Source organism: Zonotrichia leucophrys, chromosome 3, assembly GCF_028769735.1.
Source record: "Zonotrichia leucophrys gambelii isolate GWCS_2022_RI chromosome 3, RI_Zleu_2.0, whole genome shotgun sequence".
Classification (NCBI taxonomy): domain Eukaryota; kingdom Metazoa; phylum Chordata; class Aves; order Passeriformes; family Passerellidae; genus Zonotrichia; species Zonotrichia leucophrys.
Window position 1 is genome coordinate 51,250,562 of NC_088172.1, and position 23,581 is coordinate 51,274,142.

At 37.1% G+C, this 23,581-nt stretch overlaps 1 protein-coding gene across 18 annotated transcripts in view; it reads right to left on the bottom strand.

Moving 5' to 3' along the window:
* Positions 1-23,581, bottom strand: part of SYNE1 (spectrin repeat containing nuclear envelope protein 1) — a 295,365-nt gene that overhangs the window by 96,078 nt on the left and 175,706 nt on the right. For all 18 annotated transcript variants that reach the window (XM_064708165.1, XM_064708183.1, XM_064708172.1 and 15 more), the window contains 15 exons: positions 21,992-22,257; positions 19,029-21,189; positions 18,515-18,852; positions 17,680-17,824; positions 16,460-16,678; positions 15,367-15,629; positions 13,698-13,863; positions 13,233-13,388; positions 12,884-13,036; positions 10,328-10,510; positions 8,724-8,861; positions 7,281-7,466; positions 6,482-6,604; positions 4,193-4,375; positions 2,773-2,916 (listed from right to left, as the gene is read on the bottom strand). In XM_064708165.1, the coding sequence (XP_064564235.1) occupies positions 2,773-2,916; positions 4,193-4,375; positions 6,482-6,604; positions 7,281-7,466; positions 8,724-8,861; positions 10,328-10,510; positions 12,884-13,036; positions 13,233-13,388; positions 13,698-13,863; positions 15,367-15,629; positions 16,460-16,678; positions 17,680-17,824; positions 18,515-18,852; positions 19,029-21,189; positions 21,992-22,257 (4,824 nt within the window). The remainder of the gene's footprint in view (positions 1-2,772; positions 2,917-4,192; positions 4,376-6,481; positions 6,605-7,280; positions 7,467-8,723; positions 8,862-10,327; positions 10,511-12,883; positions 13,037-13,232; positions 13,389-13,697; positions 13,864-15,366; positions 15,630-16,459; positions 16,679-17,679; positions 17,825-18,514; positions 18,853-19,028; positions 21,190-21,991; positions 22,258-23,581) is intronic.

Consider the following 23,581-nt stretch of genomic DNA (forward strand, 5'->3'; position numbering starts at 1 on the left):
GTTTTGGTTTTGTCTAAGTCTACCGAGCTAAAAATTGAGCTGCACAGGACTAACCTTTCTTTAAAAAGAGACATTGAAATAGGAAACTAGCATGAAGTAGACTATATTTTAAACTATTGGGGGTTTTATGCTTAGGAAATGGTCTATCTATGGCCAAACACCATCACAAGCTTAAGATTTTTAGACAAGAAAGATGAAAATGAACAGCCTTATGACTATTCATAAGTGTCTTGTCTTCTCTCCTACCATATACTGTTGCTCCATTCAGTACCCACTTTCAAAGCTTTCAATTAATAACTTCAAAAAAAAAATGATAGAAGTGTTTCATATTTCTGCTGAAGCTATCATTCCTGTCTTCCTAGATGCTCAGTAACAAGTTAGAGTTTTGATCTAAGAAGTGAAAACATCTTTATAAGCTTGCTTGCTAAATTGATGATTATTTTTTCAAGTATATATTTCTGCTTAATTTTATGTCTGCTTTTACTTCTTCAAAACCCACAAGTTTTCAAGGAAAAATAGCAATAGGAGTTGCAAGATATAGTAGACAGAATAATATATTATTGCAATATCTTTTCAAAAGTAAATAAGACTACTGCTTCAGGCTGATAAATTAGAAGACTTTTTTTGGTTGTATGACATTTTCAGTGAGAAAATTCTTCAAAATTACAATTGATTACAAATGAGTGTTCTACACTCATTGCAAGAAGTACCAAGTTAGGAATTAAAACAGCTCAAAGACTGAGGATGACACTTCACTACTTGAGTTTCAATGGCACCTTGTCACTATCTGTCATGTTAGCAACAAAAGGGCCTCTCTTTGGTGCTCCAGAGCTTTCCTTGGAGACTAAGAAAAGTCTTGATTATAAAACACCAAGCAGAATAGTCAAAAACCAAGCTTCAATCAAATTAAGCCCCAAATTTAATGGCTAGCAGCTTGAATAGTTATCTGCTCTTTGGCAAATTCCAGTCATTCACAAATGCTCAATGAATGACATTTCTGAGCCTCAGCAGAAAATTACTGTCATTCAGTATACTGTATTCCCTCACATTACCAAGTGCAATGATACTTGTGGTATTAGTGTCCAATGCACTGAATATCTAAAATGTTTCTTTCAACTGAAAACAAGGAAGAGTAAGCAAAAATATGACTGAAAAAGAAAATTAAAAATAATAAAGCATCTGATAAAAGCAATGTCCCATGAGGTAGTGTATTTTCCATTAAAATAATTCTTGAGTATGGACATACTTGCCCACATTCTTCTCTGAAATTCTAAAGAAACACAGGTCAGTAGACATGGTATCTACTTACATACATGCATACTAACACAAACTTCCCAAAAATCAAGATGTAATTTCCTTCTACTTTCTTCCTTCCTCTTATTTTAATTCTAAATATAGCTAATACAAATGTCCACTTAAGTTCTTTTACATACAGCCTTTAACAGGGGATGTGGTGACTGATATCTTTTTACAAACATCTCAATAGACTTGACTTTTGAAGTAGTCTAATAAGATATGATTCAGAACATTCACTTCATGTTATGCTTTTCCACTCACTTCATGTTATGCTTTTCCACAGGTATTTAGCATAGAAAACGTGAGCCAAAAATATGCAAAAAATATGCTTATAATGTTCTGGCTGATCCCAAAATGTGCAGTATCATAATGCTGCTGTCTTGCTGCAGATGTTCAGGACCACTCCTAGCTACTAAACTTGCTCAAATGTACATGAAACTTCAAGCTGCCCCATTTTTAATTCCTTCCTACCTGCAGCATTATTCCTTCCTCCAGCAATATTACCCTGAATCACTGGTCACTCTCCTGCATTTGCTCTTCCAGAATATTTGACTAGATAATAATAGCATTATCAATTCAATACTAATAAAACCTAACGTGCTTGTACATACAAATTGCTCTTGAATTTATACAAAATAACTCTTGTAACAACTGTGTAGAAAATGAGCAACACATGTAACATTAGGCTATACTACACACCAGGAAGGATGGCTTTAATTCAAAGATAAAGAAATGGTGCCATCTGGTGCCAGAAGTGACACACAGAGCTCGGTGCATTTTCTATCCTAGGAATTTCACAACAGACAGGCGGAGGTGAAAGGCGCTCAGGAGGAGCTCTCAAGCCAGCACAGCAAGAAGGCTGCACAGAGACTATTGTGATTTATTCAACTCCTGTCAAACCATGAGTTTGTGGGCAGGACCTGCAACTCCAGGGCACAAAAATCTTCCCTACAAAGATTTTAAAGAAACCTTTGGAGTGAATGGTGCAGTCTTCATCCAAATCTATTGTGTGTTTCCTTTGATTCAAGTCGCTTGGTATTCTTTAAAGAATGTGACTGGGATGAAAATGAGCAAGTACTTTAGGAGATACATGCGTATATACGTGTTCTTTAGAATATACATACATACATATGAATCACCAAATTAGTTGAGATTAACTGACCAGCTGCTGAACTTTGACTTCTGGGACACTCCTCAGTCAAGTCTTAATGTCAACTGCCTCTTGATTATGCAATGCTTTTGTTTAGCATAATGTTGTCTGAGGTTAGGATGTATCTAACTGAATAAACAAATGAATTGTCCACACTCTACCAATAGCAGGAGCTCCCTCTCTGGGACTAAGCCTATCTGCTCCACTAGCCTTTAGAAAAATCTGAAAAGCAACTCAGCTATCTTATGACTATTGCTTATGAAAAGTTGTCTGTGTCAGTGAGCTGCCATTGAGCCCAATGTTTTGATGACTTTTGAGTCCCATACCTCATTCCGTGAAATCTGGACCTGGAGTTCCTGGATGTTGCTGGTTGCTATTGGCTTGTCCTGGATCTCGCGATGGGCACTCTCGATCATCTGCTGCAAATGTTTCATTTCCTGCTCATATTGCTCATACTGAACCACTGCTTCCTAGAGAGGGAAAAAAAGATTGAGTGTCTACATGAAAATTAATTTTCACTTAGTCTAAGCATGATAGATCTCCCTCATGAAGTATCTGGCACTCACATCTTGATAAGCAAAGCAGGAGTATAGTCAGGAAAATATCTATTCATAAATATTGTGAATTACAATGATTTGAATGGTTTCATTTAATTAAATATTTCCCAAACCCACAGTGCACATAACAATTGATATTTTAGATTTCTGATGTAGGGTGCTGTAACTTCTGATTCCAACAAGTACCTGAACCAAACACAGCCACAAGAAGATGGCCTTGCTTAGTCTCACGGTTTTGTTATAAAGCATTTTCATCTGCTTTTTCACTTCATGTGTTCATTTGTGACTCTAAGTAAAACTTAGATATTACAGAAAATACAACTAGGAAAGGATTATGAAGATTGACTCAGATAGTTATCCTACCAATGTATTATCGGTTCTTTCTATCATAGATGCACAAGCAGTTTGTCTAACCCATTTTTTAAATTTTCAGTGTAGCCTTTCTTGCATGTAAGCATCATTAATTATCCTAAATCATCAAGTCTCTTCTGTTATCCAACTTGAAACTTTGTAGTTGCACCCTAGCCTATGGAATATACTATGTATATTCCTATCATTAAACAGCAGAGGAAAAAAGCTTATTCACTTCATTGGAAATACCTTTTACATTTTTAATTATAAATCCAAACAGTCAAACAAAATCTAATTTACTTGTACTTAGCAAAACTTGAAAATACAAATTTAATAGACTATGAATGACTTCAAAATCAGAAAAAATATAAAAACTATAAACAAAGACATCGAATAACTCCAAAATCAGAAAAAATATATCAACTATAAACAAAGAGAATAAAAATAATTCTTTTTATACCACAGTTAATTAACTCAATAGTTTTTAAGTAATCTTCAGAAGCAGCTGATGTTATACATTATATAAATTTTATTAATTGATTATATATAAAATTAACCTGCATTCAATTGTATATTAGCTGTTTGTCTAGTTAATCCTAACAGCATTACAAAAATCATAGCAATATCAGGGAGAGAACTTAGGGGAGAGTCTGATGAATAAATCAACAATTAACATGGTTGTGACTATTAAAGTCAGGAATAACAGACTAGTGGGGAAACTCCTAACGGTGCTACAGAACAGAGGAGTGCACAGAGATATGAAATTCTAGCTTTCATCACAATTTGTATGCTGCTGTTCAAGCTCCTCTGAGGGCTGGTGGGATGGGGCTGCACTTGCCTGCATGATGTTGCACTGCTGGATGGCCGTGTGCTGCAGGCGGCTGGCCTCCTCCTGCAGCCGCAGCGCGCTGTGGCACAGGGGCAGGCTGGTGACCACCTCCTCTGGGATCCTCAGGGCACTCTGGCACTCCTGCACTGCCTGGACCTTCGGCTTCAGGGACTCCATCTCAGACAGCAGATGCTACAAACAAAGTCAGTGCCACAATAAACCATTTTTTTCAGAACTCCCAGAGCATTTCATGCAGCCAAAGAAAAATGATGGTACATTCAAGCAACAATAGAAAAAAAATATTATCCATTTTTTAAATTGCATACACTTAGAAACACTTTCTCTGGAGTTGCTCATTGTGAAATGAGAATAATGATTATATAAGCAAAAAGCCCATATACTAGATATAAGAATAATAAATTTAAAAAGCATAGTTGTATCTAAGTGTCCAAGTAAAAAAAGTATTTCTACTAACAGATTTGAGAAAATAGATTTACCAACTCCACAAATTGAAGCAGCAGAAGAGTAGTTTATATATACTTGTATCTCAGTGTTAAAATCTGAGTGGAACTCCTTGCTGTGACATAGAAGCACATTTTCAAAACTGCACATGAATCCCATTGTATTCAAAGCTTTCCTTAGACATTACAAGCCATGGCTGAAAATGTTGCTTAAAATTCAAAAGGCAATCAAATAGAAAGGAACAGAGCTACACAGAAACATTTTTCTTTGAATATTCACAAGCTGTATGCCTTTGTGAATAGTGCCTATTCCATACAAGATGTCCATTCAAGCTGTCTGTTCATATGCATGAGAAGGGCCTAAGTGCAATGGTTGGAAAATAGATTTGATCACCGTTATTTTTATCTATACTGAGTAGTTTAATGTATGCACAGATATAGAAAAAAAAAAGAAAAAGAAAAAAAAAAGAAAGAGAAAAAAAATGGAAAAGGCAAAGTTGATAATAAGGGCCTTAGCACATTAGAAAAAGATTTTAGATTCAATAGATATAAATCAGCTGGACAATGAGGCAAACAGGGATAGAGAATTTGGTTATCTCCCTTCCCCTATATCACATCAGAATGATAGCTAAGTGGGTCTGAAGTGCATACTGATGAGAGGATTGTGGTTTGCTTTTTATTTTTGCAGTTTCCTGACATATGGTGGATAAGCTAACGAGAGTTTTGGTATAATGAGCTATTCCTCAGGCAGCACAGGTGGGGTCCCACTCTGTCAGACCCTGTACTGCTGGCAAAGGGCATCTTTATTGTTCAATCAGCACCCAGAGGCACCCTGGGGGCTGTGTGCCAGCCAGGCCCTTTCCCCTCCCTGGTCTGGTAAAACAGGCGGGCAGGGGCTAAATTCCCTTTCTGTGCAAAAGAAAGTTGTATTGTGAGATCTGCTAGAGCCAGGACAAAGAACATGCACAAAACCCAGTGTAACCTCCATGTTCCCTTCTTCTTATGGCGGGTGATGTGTTTCACTTACACTCTTCAAGGCTACATTCTGAAATCTGTTTGCAAGTGCCCAGAATAAAGACTGCGTATTTTAATGAAAAGGAAAAGCTGTGCAAATTTACTGTCCTTCCATATGTTTTTCTGTAGATTTTAATCCTGCATTGAACCTGCTGACATCCAGTTTTCACTGGCAGACTGAGACAGTTAAATCTCCATAGTAGTTTGCAGAAAGAAACACATCTTGAGAAACTCAGAAAGCTGTAACTTGCCCTATTTCTCCTGTTAAGAGACTAAGACCAAAACGCTCAAACTGACAAATCTCCATAGCAGATCAAATGCAATAAAGAAAGCCACAATATCTTATGGAGGTTAATTCAACTGAGCATACAAAAATGTAACTGGGCTTAAGGAAACCTGAATTGTCTCCTAGTGCTCCAGATTACTATTGGAGAAGCTGGCAACAAACTATATCATTGCATCTCTATCTGTAAAATAATGATAACAATATTGACTTCCTTCTGAAATACTTTAAGAAACTCTTGACCATAAACACTAGATAAAAATTGAGCTTTATAACAAATATGGATTAAATGGGTTGGATGCACACTCCTCAGAACTGCATCAGTCTAAGAAGGGGCTCATAAAGAATTATACTTCAACCATTCTCTCTGAGGGAATCATTCTTCTCACTCTATCCTATATTTCCTTGGCAGTAATTTGGGACTACACTCTGAAACAGTGACACACCTAAGAAACACAAAAAACAGTCTCATCGACACTCATAATCCTTTATGCAAGATCACATTACTCAAATGTTAACTTTGAGGTCCTGGTCTTTTACCTGTCTGTGAGAAAGTTGCTCTTTCAAGCTCAAATGCCCAAGCTCTGGAGATGTCAGTGTGGCTTGGGCTTGCTCCAAAGCAGCCTGTAGGGCTCTCAGCTCAATTTCAAATTTCTTCATATCCTATAACACATTTGATTCAGGGATAAGTAAGAGGAAAAATAGAAATCACTATATCTGTCTGGATTTTGCAGGTACATCCACTTTGCATACAGTGCAAAAAGCAATTCATAGTTTTGACAGTTAATTTTAAATGTCTAATATATTAGATAAAAATACCAGTCATGTGACAGTCTAGAAAAAGGGATTGCAAAGGCAGAGTTATTTTTTGAAGTACTGCAATCTCAAACGCAGCATATACTTTATAAAGCTGAAAAAGCATATTCATTCTTTTCATTGCACTCCTTTGAAGGCCCTACACTATGGAATTCTGATTTGGTCCAGTACTCATATAAATTAATAAATTTAGAGATCATTTAAGAGAAGAATGAAGGAAATAGCAGAACCTAAGTGTCAACAAATACATTTCTCAAGTATCTAAACATAGGTGCTCAGTGCTATTGAGACACATTACTCCAGATATATTCAGCCAGAAAAGGCACTGCAGAAATCTTGTGCCCATCTGAATCAGCACCTGAAGGCAGCATCTCAAACAGTGCAAGACACTTGGCTTTAGGCAACAAAGTCATGCCTTGTACAGACCACAGATTATCTTCACTGCTAATAATCTCAGTACAGTAGTATGATGCACACATCACCCTAGATGCCAGCTAGCATTAGAAAACCTGCTTTCACTTACCTTGGCAGCATCTTGGAGGTTTGGTAGCTGCACTTTGATAACTTGCTGCAGTTCCTCCGTCCGCCGCCCCAGTTCCAGCACTTGCTGTGACATCCCTTCAGTACAGTAGACACTTGCCAGGTAATCAATCCTCTCGCTCATGGCCTCAAGATCACCATGAATCTCTCCAGACTCATCAAGAATGCTCTAGATGGAGATACAGACAAATTGAATGTCAGGTTTGAGACTCAGTGACACATATCTTTTAAGTATATTGTTCTGCAAACTCTTTAATCTGTACACATTCATGAGCCTATGATTAAGTTCCACTGATTTCCTGTTAGGCTTAGGCAATGCACTTTGTTCTGAAGATCTGCTGAAGTGCTTCAGCTTATAGAGACTGGGAAACAAAAGATTAAGTAATGAAGCTTCAGCAGCTGTACTTACCAACACATTAATTTTATTGTTTTGCTACACACACTTGTGTGTAAAAATATAATATGCAATCTATTGAGAAGATTTGTCCTGGAAGCCTCATATACCTAACAGAAAGTAGCAGAAAGCACTTGGGTGCAGTGCTATAGCAGGGCAGGAGTTGTTAATGCTGCCTAAAAAAATCACTGCATTGTGTGGGATGGCATTGGTTAAGCCTGTATCATCAGATTTTGAAGCAGGGAAAAAGTCATAGCAGAAATTCTATCTCCAGCTTTCCTCATGATACATTGCCTGGAAGCTCCGATTCAGAATACAAAGCGTGACATACTACCCTGCACTTACTTATGTACAAGAATGCAGCTGACAATTAAGTAATGTATATATAACACTGGTATAAGTGATACATTATTATGATGCCTTGATTTCTTTCACACAGTCATGTAACACCAGGCAAGCTTGAACCTCATCAAAACATTCCACTGATCTCACACACACATTCCACACACAGACACACACAGAACAAATTGCACAATTACAGGGACAGCAAATTAATCTGATCTGAAATGTTCAGGAAGAGACTGGAAGAAACTCTTCCATTAGATATCAGTTTGAGAATATTTGGTATAAAAATCATTAGAAGAGAACAAAGGCTATTCCAGTTTAGCATAATGGAGAAAGAAAAGCCCAAACTGAAAATTGTCTTTGATTAACTAAGCTTCACAGTACGAGCTGCAATAATGTGCTTGGTGTGACAGAATCACAGTGTGCAGACACACTATTCAGCCAAAAGCCTCTATGATACCAAACTACTTGAATAACATGGAGATCAACTTTGAATCACATGCTTTTATTCTACAACATATCTTTATTTCAGTTTTCAAAACAATTGTCCAAAACCAATGAATCATTTTTAAGGCTTGGGAGAACAGCCAAAGAAATCTAGCCTTTTAGGAGGAAGTAGAACTCCATTGCTTTGAAAATAATTTCATATATACTTTGAGTTTTAAATGTCATAGCTCACATAATCACCTGGTAGGCTTTAAACTGATCACGAAGCTGAGAGGAAGAATTCCATGTTATACTACCATGCACTAGGATATTTGCTTTCTCAATCCATTTCAGTATGAACTCCAGCATCTCATTGTATTCTTCCAAGTGTGAAGCAGCCTGGATGAAAGAAAAATTTGCTTAAGCCGAAGATGTAATTTTGTACAATTCTGGGAGGATGAAAAAACTAATTTTATTTCCTTCACTGTTTTAACCTGGGGATAATTTTAACAACTTTTCCTTCCTGTATTATATAAGTAATTTTCTTATGTATTTATGGAGTTAAAATAGGTATGTTTTCAGTAGTAAGATTATGTGTTTTGGGAGAAAAAAGGCACTATAAGAATGTAGGTCACACTGTGAGAGTCCATTGATGCTCAAATATATCCCTAGAGGGTTCACTCCCTGTGCATATTTCACCTCACATGTAAGTTCCAAAATACCTCCTCTTTCAGTTTGTGGCTCAATTTCTTATTTTGATATGTCTCTTTCCATTACATTTTTTTTTGCAGTCCGCTTTGTCCATTCAGTCTGCCATATTCCCAAAAAAAGAAATGTTGTACAATTTCAAACTACAGGACAGAAGTTCTGCTTTCTGATAGAAATAGAAACCAGATTTCTATTTAGCAAAGTACCCATAAGCTCCAATTTTCTTTTCAGCAGGAACAATTTCATTGATGTTCATGAATTTCCTCCTTATAAAGAAAGGATCAAATCATAGGTGACAAAACTGTATTTGCAAGCAGTACCAATACCTATCAATTTTAATGATAAGTGGATCTTTTGATGCTGAACAAAAATATCCTAACATTAAATCTCTTTACTAAGTACCTTTGACTAAGTTTTTAATTTGAAAATTATTTTCTATCTCTTCTTAAAAAAAGAATTTTTCACAGAAAACTGAAAAGAATATTTTGAATTTTTCTTCTGGAAGCAAATTCATGCATGCAGAAAGGAGAACTCATAATTTATTGGGGTATTGATGGCAGAACCATAGAAAATCCATTTATTTGCTTTTAGCTGGAGGTTTTTGGGGCTAAGAACAAGTAAGGGAAAAAAAAGACAAAGATTTTCAGAGACTTTGAACCACAGGGGACACATCTTTATGAACACCAAAATATTGCATAAATATAATGCATTATTTGGGCCATTGTATACAGGCTTTTCTATTGAATGTACAAGTTATATTCAACCTCTATGGATTGGGACTAAAGCAAAATATTTTTTTTTAATTTTGCTTTTAATGCTGCAAATATAGGTAAGAGTGACAAAACAGAGAACCTGAGAAGCACAATGAGGTACTATTTCCAGCATGCTACTGTTTGTGAGATCTACAATCTTTTTAGGGCACCAAAGGAACCAAACAGCAGGAGATTCATGCAAGAGGGTGTTAAAGTAGCATCTGAGAATTATTTTACTCTCTGATTTGACCTGTGTCTCTTTGGAATGTGATGCAAACCCTGACTAATAACAGGCAGATGTGTCAAGGAATGCCCTGTCTGGCATAACTCCAGGATAAAAAATGAGGTGTTTCCATGCTTCCTCTGGCTCCGAGAGGAAACAGCAGGAAGGATTTAAAATCATACCTGACTGAGCTTGGCTGCTCTGTACTCAGCCTGCCGTATGGTCTGCTGGTGCAGTGCAGTGAGTTTCCCTATCCTGTTAGCCAGCTGCTTAGCCAGGGGTACGTTCTGCTCTGCAAAGTCCTGGACTGATGCATCTAACTCCAACAGCTTTATATTGCAGCTGTCCAACTCGTCACCAAGGATCTAGGCAGAAAAACAATAAAATCAGTGATCCAGGAAGTGGTAGCTTTTTGGTTGATTATTTCTAGTCCAACTTGCAACTTTTATAGCCTGTCCAAAGTCTCCGTAGTTTTTTCCATTTTTAAGCAGGAAAGCAGAACAGCAGGATATTTGGTCACCTCTTAAGTATGTGCCATTACTCTTTCTCCTCCGACTTCCTGGCTAGAATGGATAACCGTTTTCCCTGCCGTAGCCAAAGACTGAGTCACTTCAGTGTTACATTAACTGTTCTCAGGCATCCTTCTGGGTCTGTTTCTGAAACCAATTGTCAGCACAGACTGCCATGACAAGGAGTTTTGTTTATTTGAAAAGGGGTTTGTTTTATTGCTGTCTTAAAATATAAGGTTATAAACTCATAAAAATGTAGTTACTAATTAATGGATTATGAAAACTTTAATTTGAAACTTGCATTTTCATAGCATGATCTTGATGCAGGAGCAGTCTGATTGTGCTAGAGTGTTTCAATAGAAACACAGTTTAAAATCAATTTTTCCTATCATAGTCACAATTATTTTGAAAAGGAAGTCTAAAAAGTTTTTCAAGTTTCCCATAGATTCAAAACATACTCTTGGGCTACAGTTTCTTAAGAAGATGCTACTGGGTATTTTTGTATTTGTTTTTTATATCCAAGGTGTTAAAAATTCATTGTTTTTGAAAAATAAAAAAAAGAAGTCACAGAATCATAGAACAGGTCAGGTTGGAAGGGACCACAGTGGGGTCATCTGGTCCAACCTCCCAGCTCAAGCAGAGCTGTCCCACAGCACATGGCACACGATTGTGTTCAGAAGGCTCTTGAGTATCCCCAGTAAAGGGAGACTCCACAACCTCTCTGGGCAACCTGCTGCAGTGCAAAGACACTACACAGTAAAGAAGTTCTTCCTCGTGCTCAAATGGAACTTCCTGTGCATCAGTTTCTGCCCATTGCCTCCTGTCCCACTGCTTGGACAAACAGCCTAGCCTCTCTCCAATTATTTCTACAAATTTAAACTGCAATAATTCACAGCACTGCTACAGGTGCCTCAAGAAGTGACTTCAAGCTCTTCAGGTTAGGGCTGTCCTGGCAGACACACCTCAGAGTGCAAGATATGACCAATCATCATGATAAGTCAGTATTATTCCACAAATTTGGAGACGTAACTGTCTACATGTAGACACAAAGACAGATGTTAAACTGCTTATCTAAATACAAAGACACACACATTACAGCAAGCATAAATAAATGCATTTACTACATATACTATGCAGAATTTATATGCTGTTTGTGAAGGAAGGATCCATTTGACTTGAGTCACATGGATTTAAAACAAATTTTTATTTTATTTTTTAACAATCTGTTTCAATGTTAATATAAAAATATTTACTGCTGTAACCAAAGCCAACCCAGTCTCAAGACTATCAGCTAAACGCATAAAATCAGTTGGAACATTACTTCATCTCCAGTGACAGAGAGTTTTAATTTATGCAACATAAGAAAGCAGATTTCACTGGTTTTCTGCTTTCTGACTGAAATCAAGGAGATACACCAGGGATATAGCTTAGTGACACTTCTTGTAAAGTAAACAGTACTTTGAAACATCTTGAGCATCTCATGAAAATAAACAGGTAATTTATGACATACCAGTCATACTGAATCTTCTCCTATTTTGTATGCCTTGCTTAATTTCAGACAGTAATTCAGTCAAGTATATCGTTGCCTATTTCAAATAACAAACCAACAAAAAAAAGCCCCAAACCCTCAGCCACCCCTTTTCCATCTCTCTTCTCCCCAAAATCCCTTACTCTCATATGGTAATCCTAATTTGGCCATTACACTTCAGTACAGATGATTTTTCCTGAGTGTGGTACACACCTAAGACTAAGAAAACCTTCAAAAATAACCAAGAACCCTTTGCACTACTCTTAATTGCATGAGTAGTACTTTACCTCGTTGTTGAACTAAATGTGAGATGGGCTACAAGTAAAATTCTATGGATCTATTTATCATAAATAAAGAATGATCTTTTCAGTACAGACAAGAACAAGGAGCAGTCTGAAGGTTCCTCAGGCTTTCCCAGATTGGAGTCATACTCACTACTGAAAAGGAACTGTGAAATTTTGTCCATCTGACTTTAACACTCAGCTCCTTCCTTCAAATTCTGTTACCTGTGTAGGCCAGTTTGCAAAGACTATAGCTTTAAAAATCTCCTCAGTCAACCCTCATTTCTGTATAAGTCTTCTGTTGAACTATATTAACAAACTGCATTCTCCAAGTCTTCACAAACAACAGTTTGGTATGAAGTAAGCTTCCCAATTAAGAAAAATTTATGGCATAACCACATAAGGAAAGCCTTGTCTTACCTTTTGTTCAAGTTTAGCTTTTGTTATATCATTTGTTTTCTTTTTCAGTTTGGAAAGAATGGTATTTAGTTCATTTGCTATCCCCTGGATTTTCTGATCAAACTCTTGATTCAATGTTTTGATTTGCTGAGTTTCTCTTTCTTTGGTTTGAATCTGTCAACAATAAGAATTAAATTCAATAATCAGAAATCACTCCTCCTTAAAAGAAAATAATTTTCATTTAACTTTAATTCTAAGGATGAAGGTAATAAAACTATTCTGTGTTGCCACAGTTTGGCCACAGGATTCCAAGTTACAAAGCCCAAAGAAAGAATATAGATCTGCCTGGCACTTATCTACTGCACTTTACCTGATCCTGCACAGTAACGAGGGCCAGTCCAACTTCTGCTAAATGAAGAGAGAGTTCAGAAGGCAAAATGGTATAAAGCCCCAAGTATTTATTCTGCTGTTGTTCAGCCAGTTTTTCAACAGCCTGACGATGAGTAGTAACTTCACCAAAGAGAGACTAATGACAGAAAAAAAGTATTGTTAAGAACAGTGAGAATACATCTTAAACATCTTTATAATAAAATATCACAGTCCATCATCTACTTCATGCTTTATTAATTTGTCTAGTGGGTTACTAAAATGCTCATTTTACTAAACTATTACCATATGAATATCATCTTAGTAAACAATTACTAAATGAATATCGGATTATTAAATGAATATAGTGTAATTTGAATTTGTAGTGGTTTTTGAAACTATTAACATTCACTAGCAGATTAAAATGAAGATAAATATTGTGATTTAGAAGTTGACAAATGTGGCCTACCTGCAGCTCCTGGAGCTGAATGTCCACTTCAGCATCAGGGCTTAATAAATATTCTTTTGTTTCCTGGATCCAGGACTTCACAATATTAATTTCTGCTTCAACCTCCTCACGCTCCTTCAGCTCCTGTTTGACCATCTTCATGCCTTTTTTAACTTTCTGTTGCATACTTCAGAAAGAAAGAAACAGTAACTATTTGTGAAGAATTAAGCAATGTCTAAAAACACTGCTTGGTCAAAACATGCTGAACAATAAAGATAATTATTAAGAGCACCACATCCAGAGAAATAAATTAAAATAAATTAAATTTTTCATGTCCATTCTTTGGTTTTACATGTTTGGACATCAGGCATGCAATTCTTTTGAAAAAATGCAAATGTATACAATAGAGATCCCTACATCTGAGCTTATCACCACAGAATGCCCTGATTGTTTGTAGAGGCAATTGCAGGGCATGAACTAGGATCATTCACTGCCATTCCAAAAGAAACTACTAAACTAGGTCAGAAAAACTGCATCTTACACTTGTTTATTTCTCTACACTAATTAGAGAGCACGACAATCTGCTCTGATATTGATATCTAGAATGCAAAATAACATAAATTCCACTCCTATTGATGGGATTTGCGTTGGCAGAATACTTAGGTTAAGTAATGGATCAAGTATCGAAACATGGCCTATTTCCACACTTCCACTAAGACAGAATTCCTGCACTTTCCTCAAGAACTTGGATCTCCTATAAAAAAATGACACCTCTGTGAAAGTTCTATTGGATTGCTCATAGCTCTTATACATGTTACATGGATCTTTCATATTTCCATATTTCATTTATGTTTGCATAACCTTGCACATATGAATCATGCCTTATTTACATGAGCAGGAGGTCATCACAGACCCTATATCTTAGAAACCAATTTTAAGTAAGTGAAAAACGGATTTGTAGAATTTTCTACAGGGATTGCTATTCTACTATAACTATTTATAAACACACACAATAAACTTTGCATAGGCTTGGTGCAGGGTTTACAATTTTGTCATTTCTCATTTTAACTTGTTTTCCAACCATGGAGATCCACTTAATGGCATCTTACTGTAGTTATGAGGTAGAGATGTGTCTTAAAACTTAACATAAAACTTCCTGTTTTCTGCATGACAGGGACATGTTCTTCATTTACATAAACATTTCCATAGCCTCAAGGTGAAAAATTATGTTTCATTTGCATATGCTCTACATTCCTCTGTAAATGTCATACAGGACCTACTTTTAGTACCTAAGTGCTTCAAACAAGTGAAACAAAGTGATAAACTAATAAAAGAGGACACAGAAAGATAAATTACCACTGTTAATGTGAGAAACAATGGAAGTATTTAAAATCAGTTGGAATTTTAATACAGTTTATGCAGCTTTTATGTAAGTTAGTATTATTATGCAAGGCAAGAAATACTTATTTTAAAAAGCATACTCTTTCTGAAGGAAATAAAAAATAATGGCTAAAAAGGTATTTGAAGATTAATTAAAAGTAATTTTAAATTAAAACTGATGCTTATTTAAAAAATAATAGCTAATATTTATTTAGGCATGTTAGTTGTTAATGATATTAAAATGATATGCTCTTAATAATGAATTGCAAGGTAATATTTTTTTGCTTAATCTTTTAAAATATTTCCTTACTTATGGCATCGATCTTGCATTGCTTTGATTTCTTGCATAACTGGTAGTTCCTTCTGAGATGGAGGCTTTACCTCCACATCCTGAAGCATGCTGACAGCATGCTGTTTGAGCAGGCCCAAAGATGACAGCTGGTGGTCCACCTCCAGCAGGAAACTGCCATGGTAATCCAGGAGTTCCAGGAGCTCTGTCTTGGATGCCTTTTCCACTGAGCTTTCTGGTAAGCGACCTTGTAGCTGATCTATAGCTATGGTGGCTTTCTGAATCTATGGAAAGAGATGCAGTCTTGTCAATAGTAAGATTACAAAAGAAATTAGTACAACTGACACTGAAAGGTGCTGGACCCAGTCCTGCACATTTAGATTTTATAGAACAGTTGTGGTATAGGACTTGTGCTCTACTGTGCCAGATCCCTTGCACTTCACAGGTGATCAGGACTTGCTAAGGGATTTTTTTTTTGGTCCAGTTATGGGTGTCTTCTTCTAATCTTCAGCATTAATTTCCATAGGAACTAGACTTCCACCCTGGAGTACACCCATATTTGGCACAAGTCATGCATTTAACAAAATGATTATCCTCATTCCTAGAGAACCTGATATCTGGGCATTAATAATGGACAATGACAGATAAGAAGATCGAGGTAGGATATAAGGGGAAAAAAGATATGGTCAATTAGCAGCGACAGGCACTGTCCTCACTGTTATGCTTAAAAGGACCAACTTCATATTATTCAGGGAAAAAAAAAGAAGAAAAAAGAAAGAGAGAAGAAAGAGAAGAAGAGAGAAGAAAAAAAGAAGAGGTTAACATAAGCTAGAACAGAACATCTGAGGAAAGGAAACAGAAGAATCTAAAGAAGCACTAGAAACCAAAACAACTCTGTATGTACTATACGTTGTATGCATTGAGAAGAACAGTTCAAACTTTGGAGGCAATGATTCTAAACCTGGATCTTTCACAGCTATGTTTTTTTGAACTGAGGAAAAAAATCAGTTATTCCTGCTATCAGTTTTCTCTACTGCAAGGTGATTAATAAGGCAGCAAGCATAATCAGTGAAAACCTATCTATAAGGGAGGATTTACCAAGACTAGAATTTACCTTATCATTAAAAGTCTTCCATTCCTGCACTGCATCTTCCAAAATTTTCTCTTGTTCCTGGGCTACATTCCTGAGCCGTGTCCAGCGCTGCCAAACTGTTGTCATGGATCTACTTATAGATGCTTTACTAGCATCATTGCTGATTTTTTCCAGCTGTGAAGCCTTTTCTTCTAGGGCTGTGATGTTCTCATGGAAAGAATTCACTATGGACACGAGAGTCTGAAAAAGCAAAAATAAGCACTGTTTTCCTTTTCCACAAGCCAACTCATCAGCATTCAACATGCAGGTAAGGGGAACCACCTCCATCCACAGCAGATGAAGAGGAGGTATTGCATTTCAAGTGAGGTGGCTAGGTCTCACTTTATTTCTATTTCATAGGCAATGTATTAGCTACAGCTGCTTGGTCCAAATGCAAGCTTCTGGAAGCAGCAGAAATCTGGTGTAATCAGCTTTTCTCTTCCTTGATAGCCCCTCAAAAGGGATGAAAATAAGCATTCAGAGTCCTTCTCATAGCAAGGACTGACTTCTAAACAGTCTAAAAATGGAAGAAGCAATTCAGGTGTTTAAGTGTACATTTATGTCCTGTTAATCTTTAAGAACTTTTCAAATGCCCAAGGATTTGAGGACACCTTCATTAACCTGGCAGACATGACATTACTCTTAGGGGAGATTCTTGATTTCACAAGGCACAGCTGGCAGCATGCCTGAAGTGTCACTGACTGTCTATATTAAGGCAACTGAGTAGTACCTGAAACATGAGAAAGTAAGATTTTTTTCAAGCTATATTTCTTGCTTTTAGACAAAACAAGAGTTAATATTAAACTCCAGCTCTTCATGTCCTAGTAAACTCTTCCTGTCCTGTTCCATGATCAAAAGTAGATGGATGTTTCTATTGATCTGATTTTCTTGAAGGGTATGTAATTTTAGGGTTTACAGACCCATGGCTTTTATGAACCTCCTGACTCTTTGCACTTCTCTACAGTCATAGGCACATAGACAACAAGCTGAAAAGTGATTGAAGATATGTGTCTTGGTCACCCCACAAATAAAATGTGTGTTTTGCACAGCACTAAACATGTCTTGGTGTGTTATTACACCGTTAAGTACTACAGGTAAAGATCTAAAAACTCAAATTCATGTTATCACAGGTAGGGACCTACATATTATACATTAATTTTCACTTGAAAGAGAAGGATTTAATGCAACTACCAGTACCTTACCTTATGCGTTAGCAATTTCTCTTCTGCTTCATGAGAAGAAGCAGCTTTAGCTACTGAAAATTCAGATAATTTTTTCTCAGCATCATTCATCACTTCAATCACCTTCTGCCTTGATGTCTGGTACTCCTGCCACTCAGAAGCACACCTTAAACAAATACAGTTCCAGAAAGAACAACTTAATGCTATATAAAAAGATTTTGAAAATCAGAAATATTATTGCACCTAGTTTCTAATGCAACTGCTTAGTTTTGCTGTTACACAGTACTTTCCAAGAAAAAGAAAGATTATTGGAAAACAGCATACAAAGAAGCATATGCTCCTGATTTTCAGCTATGCCTTACAGAAAACACAGCTGAGCATTTAGTAGGCCTCATTGGACTTTTCCTCAGACTCTTCCTATGTTGTGGTTTAATCCTACCAAAACTTACGGGATTCAGAACATTCAGGAATAATAAGAAACACAGTTATGTTTGTTAAAATGTATTTCCTTTTAGTTCAAAGTAACTGCTTCAATTTCATTCATTTGTACATACATCTTCTGTCAAGTGAAATATAGGACAACTATTCCCTACTCTTCTCTGTGCTGTTCCAAGCCTAATATAATTATTATTTTAATAATAATAATTATATTATTAACTCCTTTAAAATCACACAACTAGTCAGTCAAGGGCAGAAAAGAAAGCAGAATCAAAAGCTCTGAATCCCCAATATACACTTCTCTCAAAAGTAGCACAAATATTTAAAAACGTCAACTAATTTCTGATTATTTCTTTCATTACGAACAAGGCGATCTTAAAATGAAGGAAGAGAAGAAAAAAAAAAAAGAAAACTATACCTTTGTAACTGCTCTTGCTGGGTTTTGGCTTCTTGCTGTGTCCCTCTGGCCTTTTCCTCCAATGCAGCTACATTCTGCACCAGCTGTTCGCTTGCTGTGACTTGTAAAAAGGGCTCTATCTCAGACACAAGGCCTTGTAACACTTTCAAGTGATCATTAAACTGACTTTCTGTGCTGAAAAATTCAACATGGTTCCTTAGATTCTCCTCAGAGTTCTCAACATCTAGACCATTTCTTGCTAACTGAAGAAATTCCTGAGCATCTTCCAGCCAGTCATTTGCTATCTGCATCACTTGGTAGTACCTTTGGCAGAGGCTGTATGCTTTATTCAAGGTAGCCTGAAATAAAAGGGAGAGTCACAAACATAAAATCACAGAAGCCTGTGTAATTTAAAAAGCCAAGACAGTAGGCTTACTAAAATGAGTCTTTTTGTGATGTTTGTAAAGATCAAGCCACAGAACTATCTTTTTCAGCTTTGTTACCAAGAAATTAATGATGGTTTGGGTGGACTAACCTGTCTCATATGTATAGCTTCTTGAACTTCACCATCCAGTTCTGCCAGCTCAGCAAGAGTGTTTTCCAGGTCAGCAGGTATCAGCTCCTTTGCTTTCATGTAGCGCTCTTTCTCTTTATTGCTCAGGGCATTCATTATTCTGAGGCTTGACTGCACTTCTTCCTGATGTATCTGAACCTTTCGGATTTCTTCTTGGATGTTTTGCAGTTTGAGGTCCAAACTTAATGTTCCATTAAGTTCTGTTTTCACCCACCTCAACCATTCGAGTGAGCGGCAGATCTCTGTCTTGAAGTCAATGCTCTGCACAAGTCTGTTCTCACACTCCATCACCGTGTCAACAATGGCAGAATGCAAAGACTTCAGCTTCTCTTGCCAAGCCTTAACTTGGTGATTTGTAGTCTCATAAGCAGATGAGTCAACCTGAGGAGAAAGGGCTTCTAGATGTTCAGTTATTCGCTTCAGAAGACTTCCTGAGTCTTGCAAGCTGCACACCAGAGAATGATATATTTTCAACTTTTCTTCTATTGGAAGAGTTTCTTCATTCACCTTAACCTGCTCCTTTTTCACTGTCTCTAGTTGTGCCTCAAACTGCATACACATCTTCTCATGCTCCTGGCATGCTTCTATTGTGTCATCCAACAGGTTGATTTTCTGTTCTATTTGCCTCTTCAACTTGTGATATAGTGTGGCAAGTTTTAACATCTCATCTGGCTGCCAGGGCTGGCCAGTGCTTCGAAAAGCCTCCTTCTTCTGGTTCAGTTCATCCACTGCTGCAGCAAGGCTTGTGGCTTCATCTAAGAGATCTCTGTAGGCTTGCTGGAGTGACACAGCTTCTTTGGCTGAAACAGCGGCTGGAGCTTTGTCCATGTTAATAAACTGGTCTTCCAGCTCGGTCAGAGCTTTACTTGTCAACTCAATCAAAGAGGCATACTCTTTTCTGGCATAAATTGCTTCCTGAACCTTATATAATTTTTCTTTTGCCAGAGCAGTGACAATATTGAATTGCTGAGGGAGACTGTTAAGTTTTTCATCTAGATAAGAATGGTCCACTTCATTAAGTGATGGTAGGACTTCTTGGCCATCTCTTTGCAGTGCAAGTAGCAGATTTTCATATTCTGGAGATTGCTCAAGAATCTGTTGATATTTTGCCAGCTGGCTGTATAACTCAGTGTTAGAATTCATTACATTGACTTCTGGGAATGTGACAATATCAGCTTGTTTTAGCCAATGGCAAACTTTATCCAAATCTTCTTTGAAATATTTCCTGGAAACAATATTTTTCTCCAGTTCTAACAATCTCTGATTACACTTTTGTAAAACAGTGTCATACACATTTTGTAGTTCTTGCAGTTTACCTAACACCTCACTCTTTTCTTGATTTGTTGCTTCTTTCATTAAATCCCTTCCTTGAGCCCACAACCCCGTGACCTCATTTTGATAGGCCTTCAGATTAGCCTGGCTATTCTTACAAGTCCTGATCTGTTTATTCACATCTTCTGGCAAAAGACAAATATGTTCGGGAAACATCACCTTTTTCTCATGCTGGTGAATTTGGTTTGTAGCCTCAAAGACTGCCATGAGAAACTGGGTCTTTTCAGACAGTGCTTTATTCAGGTGTTTTCTCCGCTGGCCAACCAGATCACTGAGACAAGCCACATGGTGCTGGGCATCAGACACTGTTTTCTGCAGTTCTTGCCTTTCATTGAGCCCTAGGTTGGTCATCACCCTGTCAGCATCCTTCACAAGCATCTTCAGAACAAGCTGTTTGGCTTCAAGCTCACTGCAAATGGTAAGATGATCCATGAGAAGACTCTGAGCCATATCTGGAGGAGGGCTCTGTTTAAGAGCCTCTGAGACACTAGGTTGCTGTTCCTCCGCCCATTCCATTAGTTCCTGAAATCTGGAATGCACCAAGCTGAGCTCTTCTAAGGTTGAAACAGAGACTTGAATTTTCCGTTTGACAAGGTCCTCCAGCTGAGTCCAGCGTTGTTCAAAATGACTGAATTGCTCCTTTACTAATTCTTTGTCATCAAGATTTAAGTGTTCTATCATCTTCTGCTTCTGATCTTTCAAATCTTCCAGAGCAAATCTCCTTTCCTGTAGTGCAATTGCCAGTTTCTGCAAAGCTTCAAGGTGCACATTTGTACTTTCAGCATCAGATCTGTTATCAAAAAGGACAGGACAAAAATGAGTTATTAGATGCTATTTCAGCACAGGCTTTTAAAAGAGGTCAAGATTAATTATAAGCCCACTGCATACTGAAATCAATATGATATAAAGACCTACCATTTTCAAATTCCCTTGAAGGTAACAGCCTTGAACATTAATTTGAAAACTTCACAATTTATTAGTTTCCCTTTCATCTGCTGATTGGTCATCAGGCTGACCATACACATTTACATGAATACAGACCATACTGACTATATTGCACATATGAAGAACAGCAAGTGTTGAGGTTGAAGTGAATCTTGTTCCATGGCAGTAAAAGCAGCAGCAATACACTCACAATTTTACTCACAGCTGGTGTGCTTATCCTTTGCAAAGCAGCTGCAAATCTTTAGGAGTAGTTACTAAGCTTTAATATAATAGTCTAATAGAAATAACATAGTGAAATAGATATAATGCAGTGAAAATGAACCAGTGAATGAACCATGAATTCATGGACCACCACAAATGAAAGAGTTTAAATAAAATAGTCAACATTCTTGAAATATCAGAAAATGCTATACCCTGAGACAGGATCAATCAGTGCTTGCCCTAAAGACAAACACTAAAGATCTGACCTGTCAAACTCTCTTCATCTCAACAGAAAGGATTAATTGCCTGATAATTACTAAGGGAGGTGTGCTTTTAATTAAGTATGCAAAAAGGGATTTTTAGTGGCTCCCACTTACAGACACTCTGTAATCAGCTCTTTCAGCACATATGCACAGTTTGTTTTGTAGATGCAACTCCTTTTTTACCTAGCCAGGTTGTCCCACTCTTTTGTGAGCTTTTCCAGGAAAACTTCAACAACATTCATGCGATCATGGTAATCCCTTGTCCTCTGCAGATCCTCCTCCCTCTGCATGAGCAAATTATGTGCCTGAAGGCAGAGGTCCAGCCACTGGTTGCTCAGTTCTCCTATTTCCTTGTGTTCAGGTGATTCCTGTCCTTGGGTTAGTTTGTTCATTTTCTCAGTCACAGAGGTGAGAGCTGACTGCTTAGACTGCAACTTCTGACTGAATTCCTGAAAAAGATACAAGTAAAACCCAATATAATAACATGCATTCAAAATTATAAAATGGAACTTAAATAAAAGCTCTGAAATAAATAAATTATATATGAACTAATTATCTGCTCAGGAAAATGCTCTGCAGATATAAATTGGAAGCAGTGCTTTCACTCCTCTCCAAACCCTCCTCCCCATCTTCTCACGTGAAGACAAGTTGGTAACAGATGCTAAAGCAAGCCAGAGGAGTTTCCAAGTGCCAGTGATAAAAACAGAACTCATGACCGAGTCACATCCTGTTGTCCAGGCTTCAGGACTAGCACAGCCCCACCATACACTAAAACATGCAAGGTAGTCTTGAATCTCACAAGAATAATTCATTTCACCAGCACTATTACACTATTACTAGCTTTTTTTTTTTTCTTTTTCATTAGAGACTAAAAATAGGAAGCAGAGTCCATGAGTCAGTGAGGCTCCATAGCCGTACTCTGTTATTGTTCCTACTGCTGTAACAGCAACCATTACCACTGTCACTGTTGAAACAAAACCATAGATTACCTAGGTATGATTAATAACTAGTAACTGAAGGAGTTCATCTGCATACATGTCCTACCAAATAAGAAGTCAGAGAGATCCCAAAAAGAAGAATACACAATATACTGACAACTAAAACTAACCAAATATTTTTCAGCCCTTACACACTAAGGTAAGTATCTTTTTCTACATTCTAGTTCAAGTAACTATAAGTAAACAAGCACACCCATCTCCAGTTCTGCCTCATTCCTCTTCATGACAGCTTCAAATGGAGTTATTTACCAGGGGAAATGATTAGGAAGAAAACACCTTGTGCCATATCTAACTGTACAGTGGGTGTCTCCCTTTCATTATAATCCAAAGTTACTGACTGAAAGAGTGAAGAAATAGAGACTCCTTCTTCTTCTTGGATTCTCATGATAGCTGATATAACAGCTTTCAGTCCAGATTGTGCTGAGGCATCTTCAAAGGTTTTGACTTTGTTCCAAAGTGTCAGTAGAACAGAAACGGAGAGGGAATGCTGTTGGCTTTTCACCTAACTCTTGGCACATCAGAAAAGTAATACAAACAAAGTCTAGATCAAAAATGCGAAACCCACATATTTAAAAATTTATTAAAGAAATTATCTTTTTGTAGATTTATTGGTATGTGCAGTAACTGATGTGTACAGAATGGTCATAAAATGTCTCTTTTGGAATGAATGAGAGAAGATATGAAGGGATTTGTCTCATTAATTAAATTGTGTTTCTGTCATACCTCTTTTTAGAGATCAGCAATACCAAATAGTTTCATTGACTAATTTTGAAAT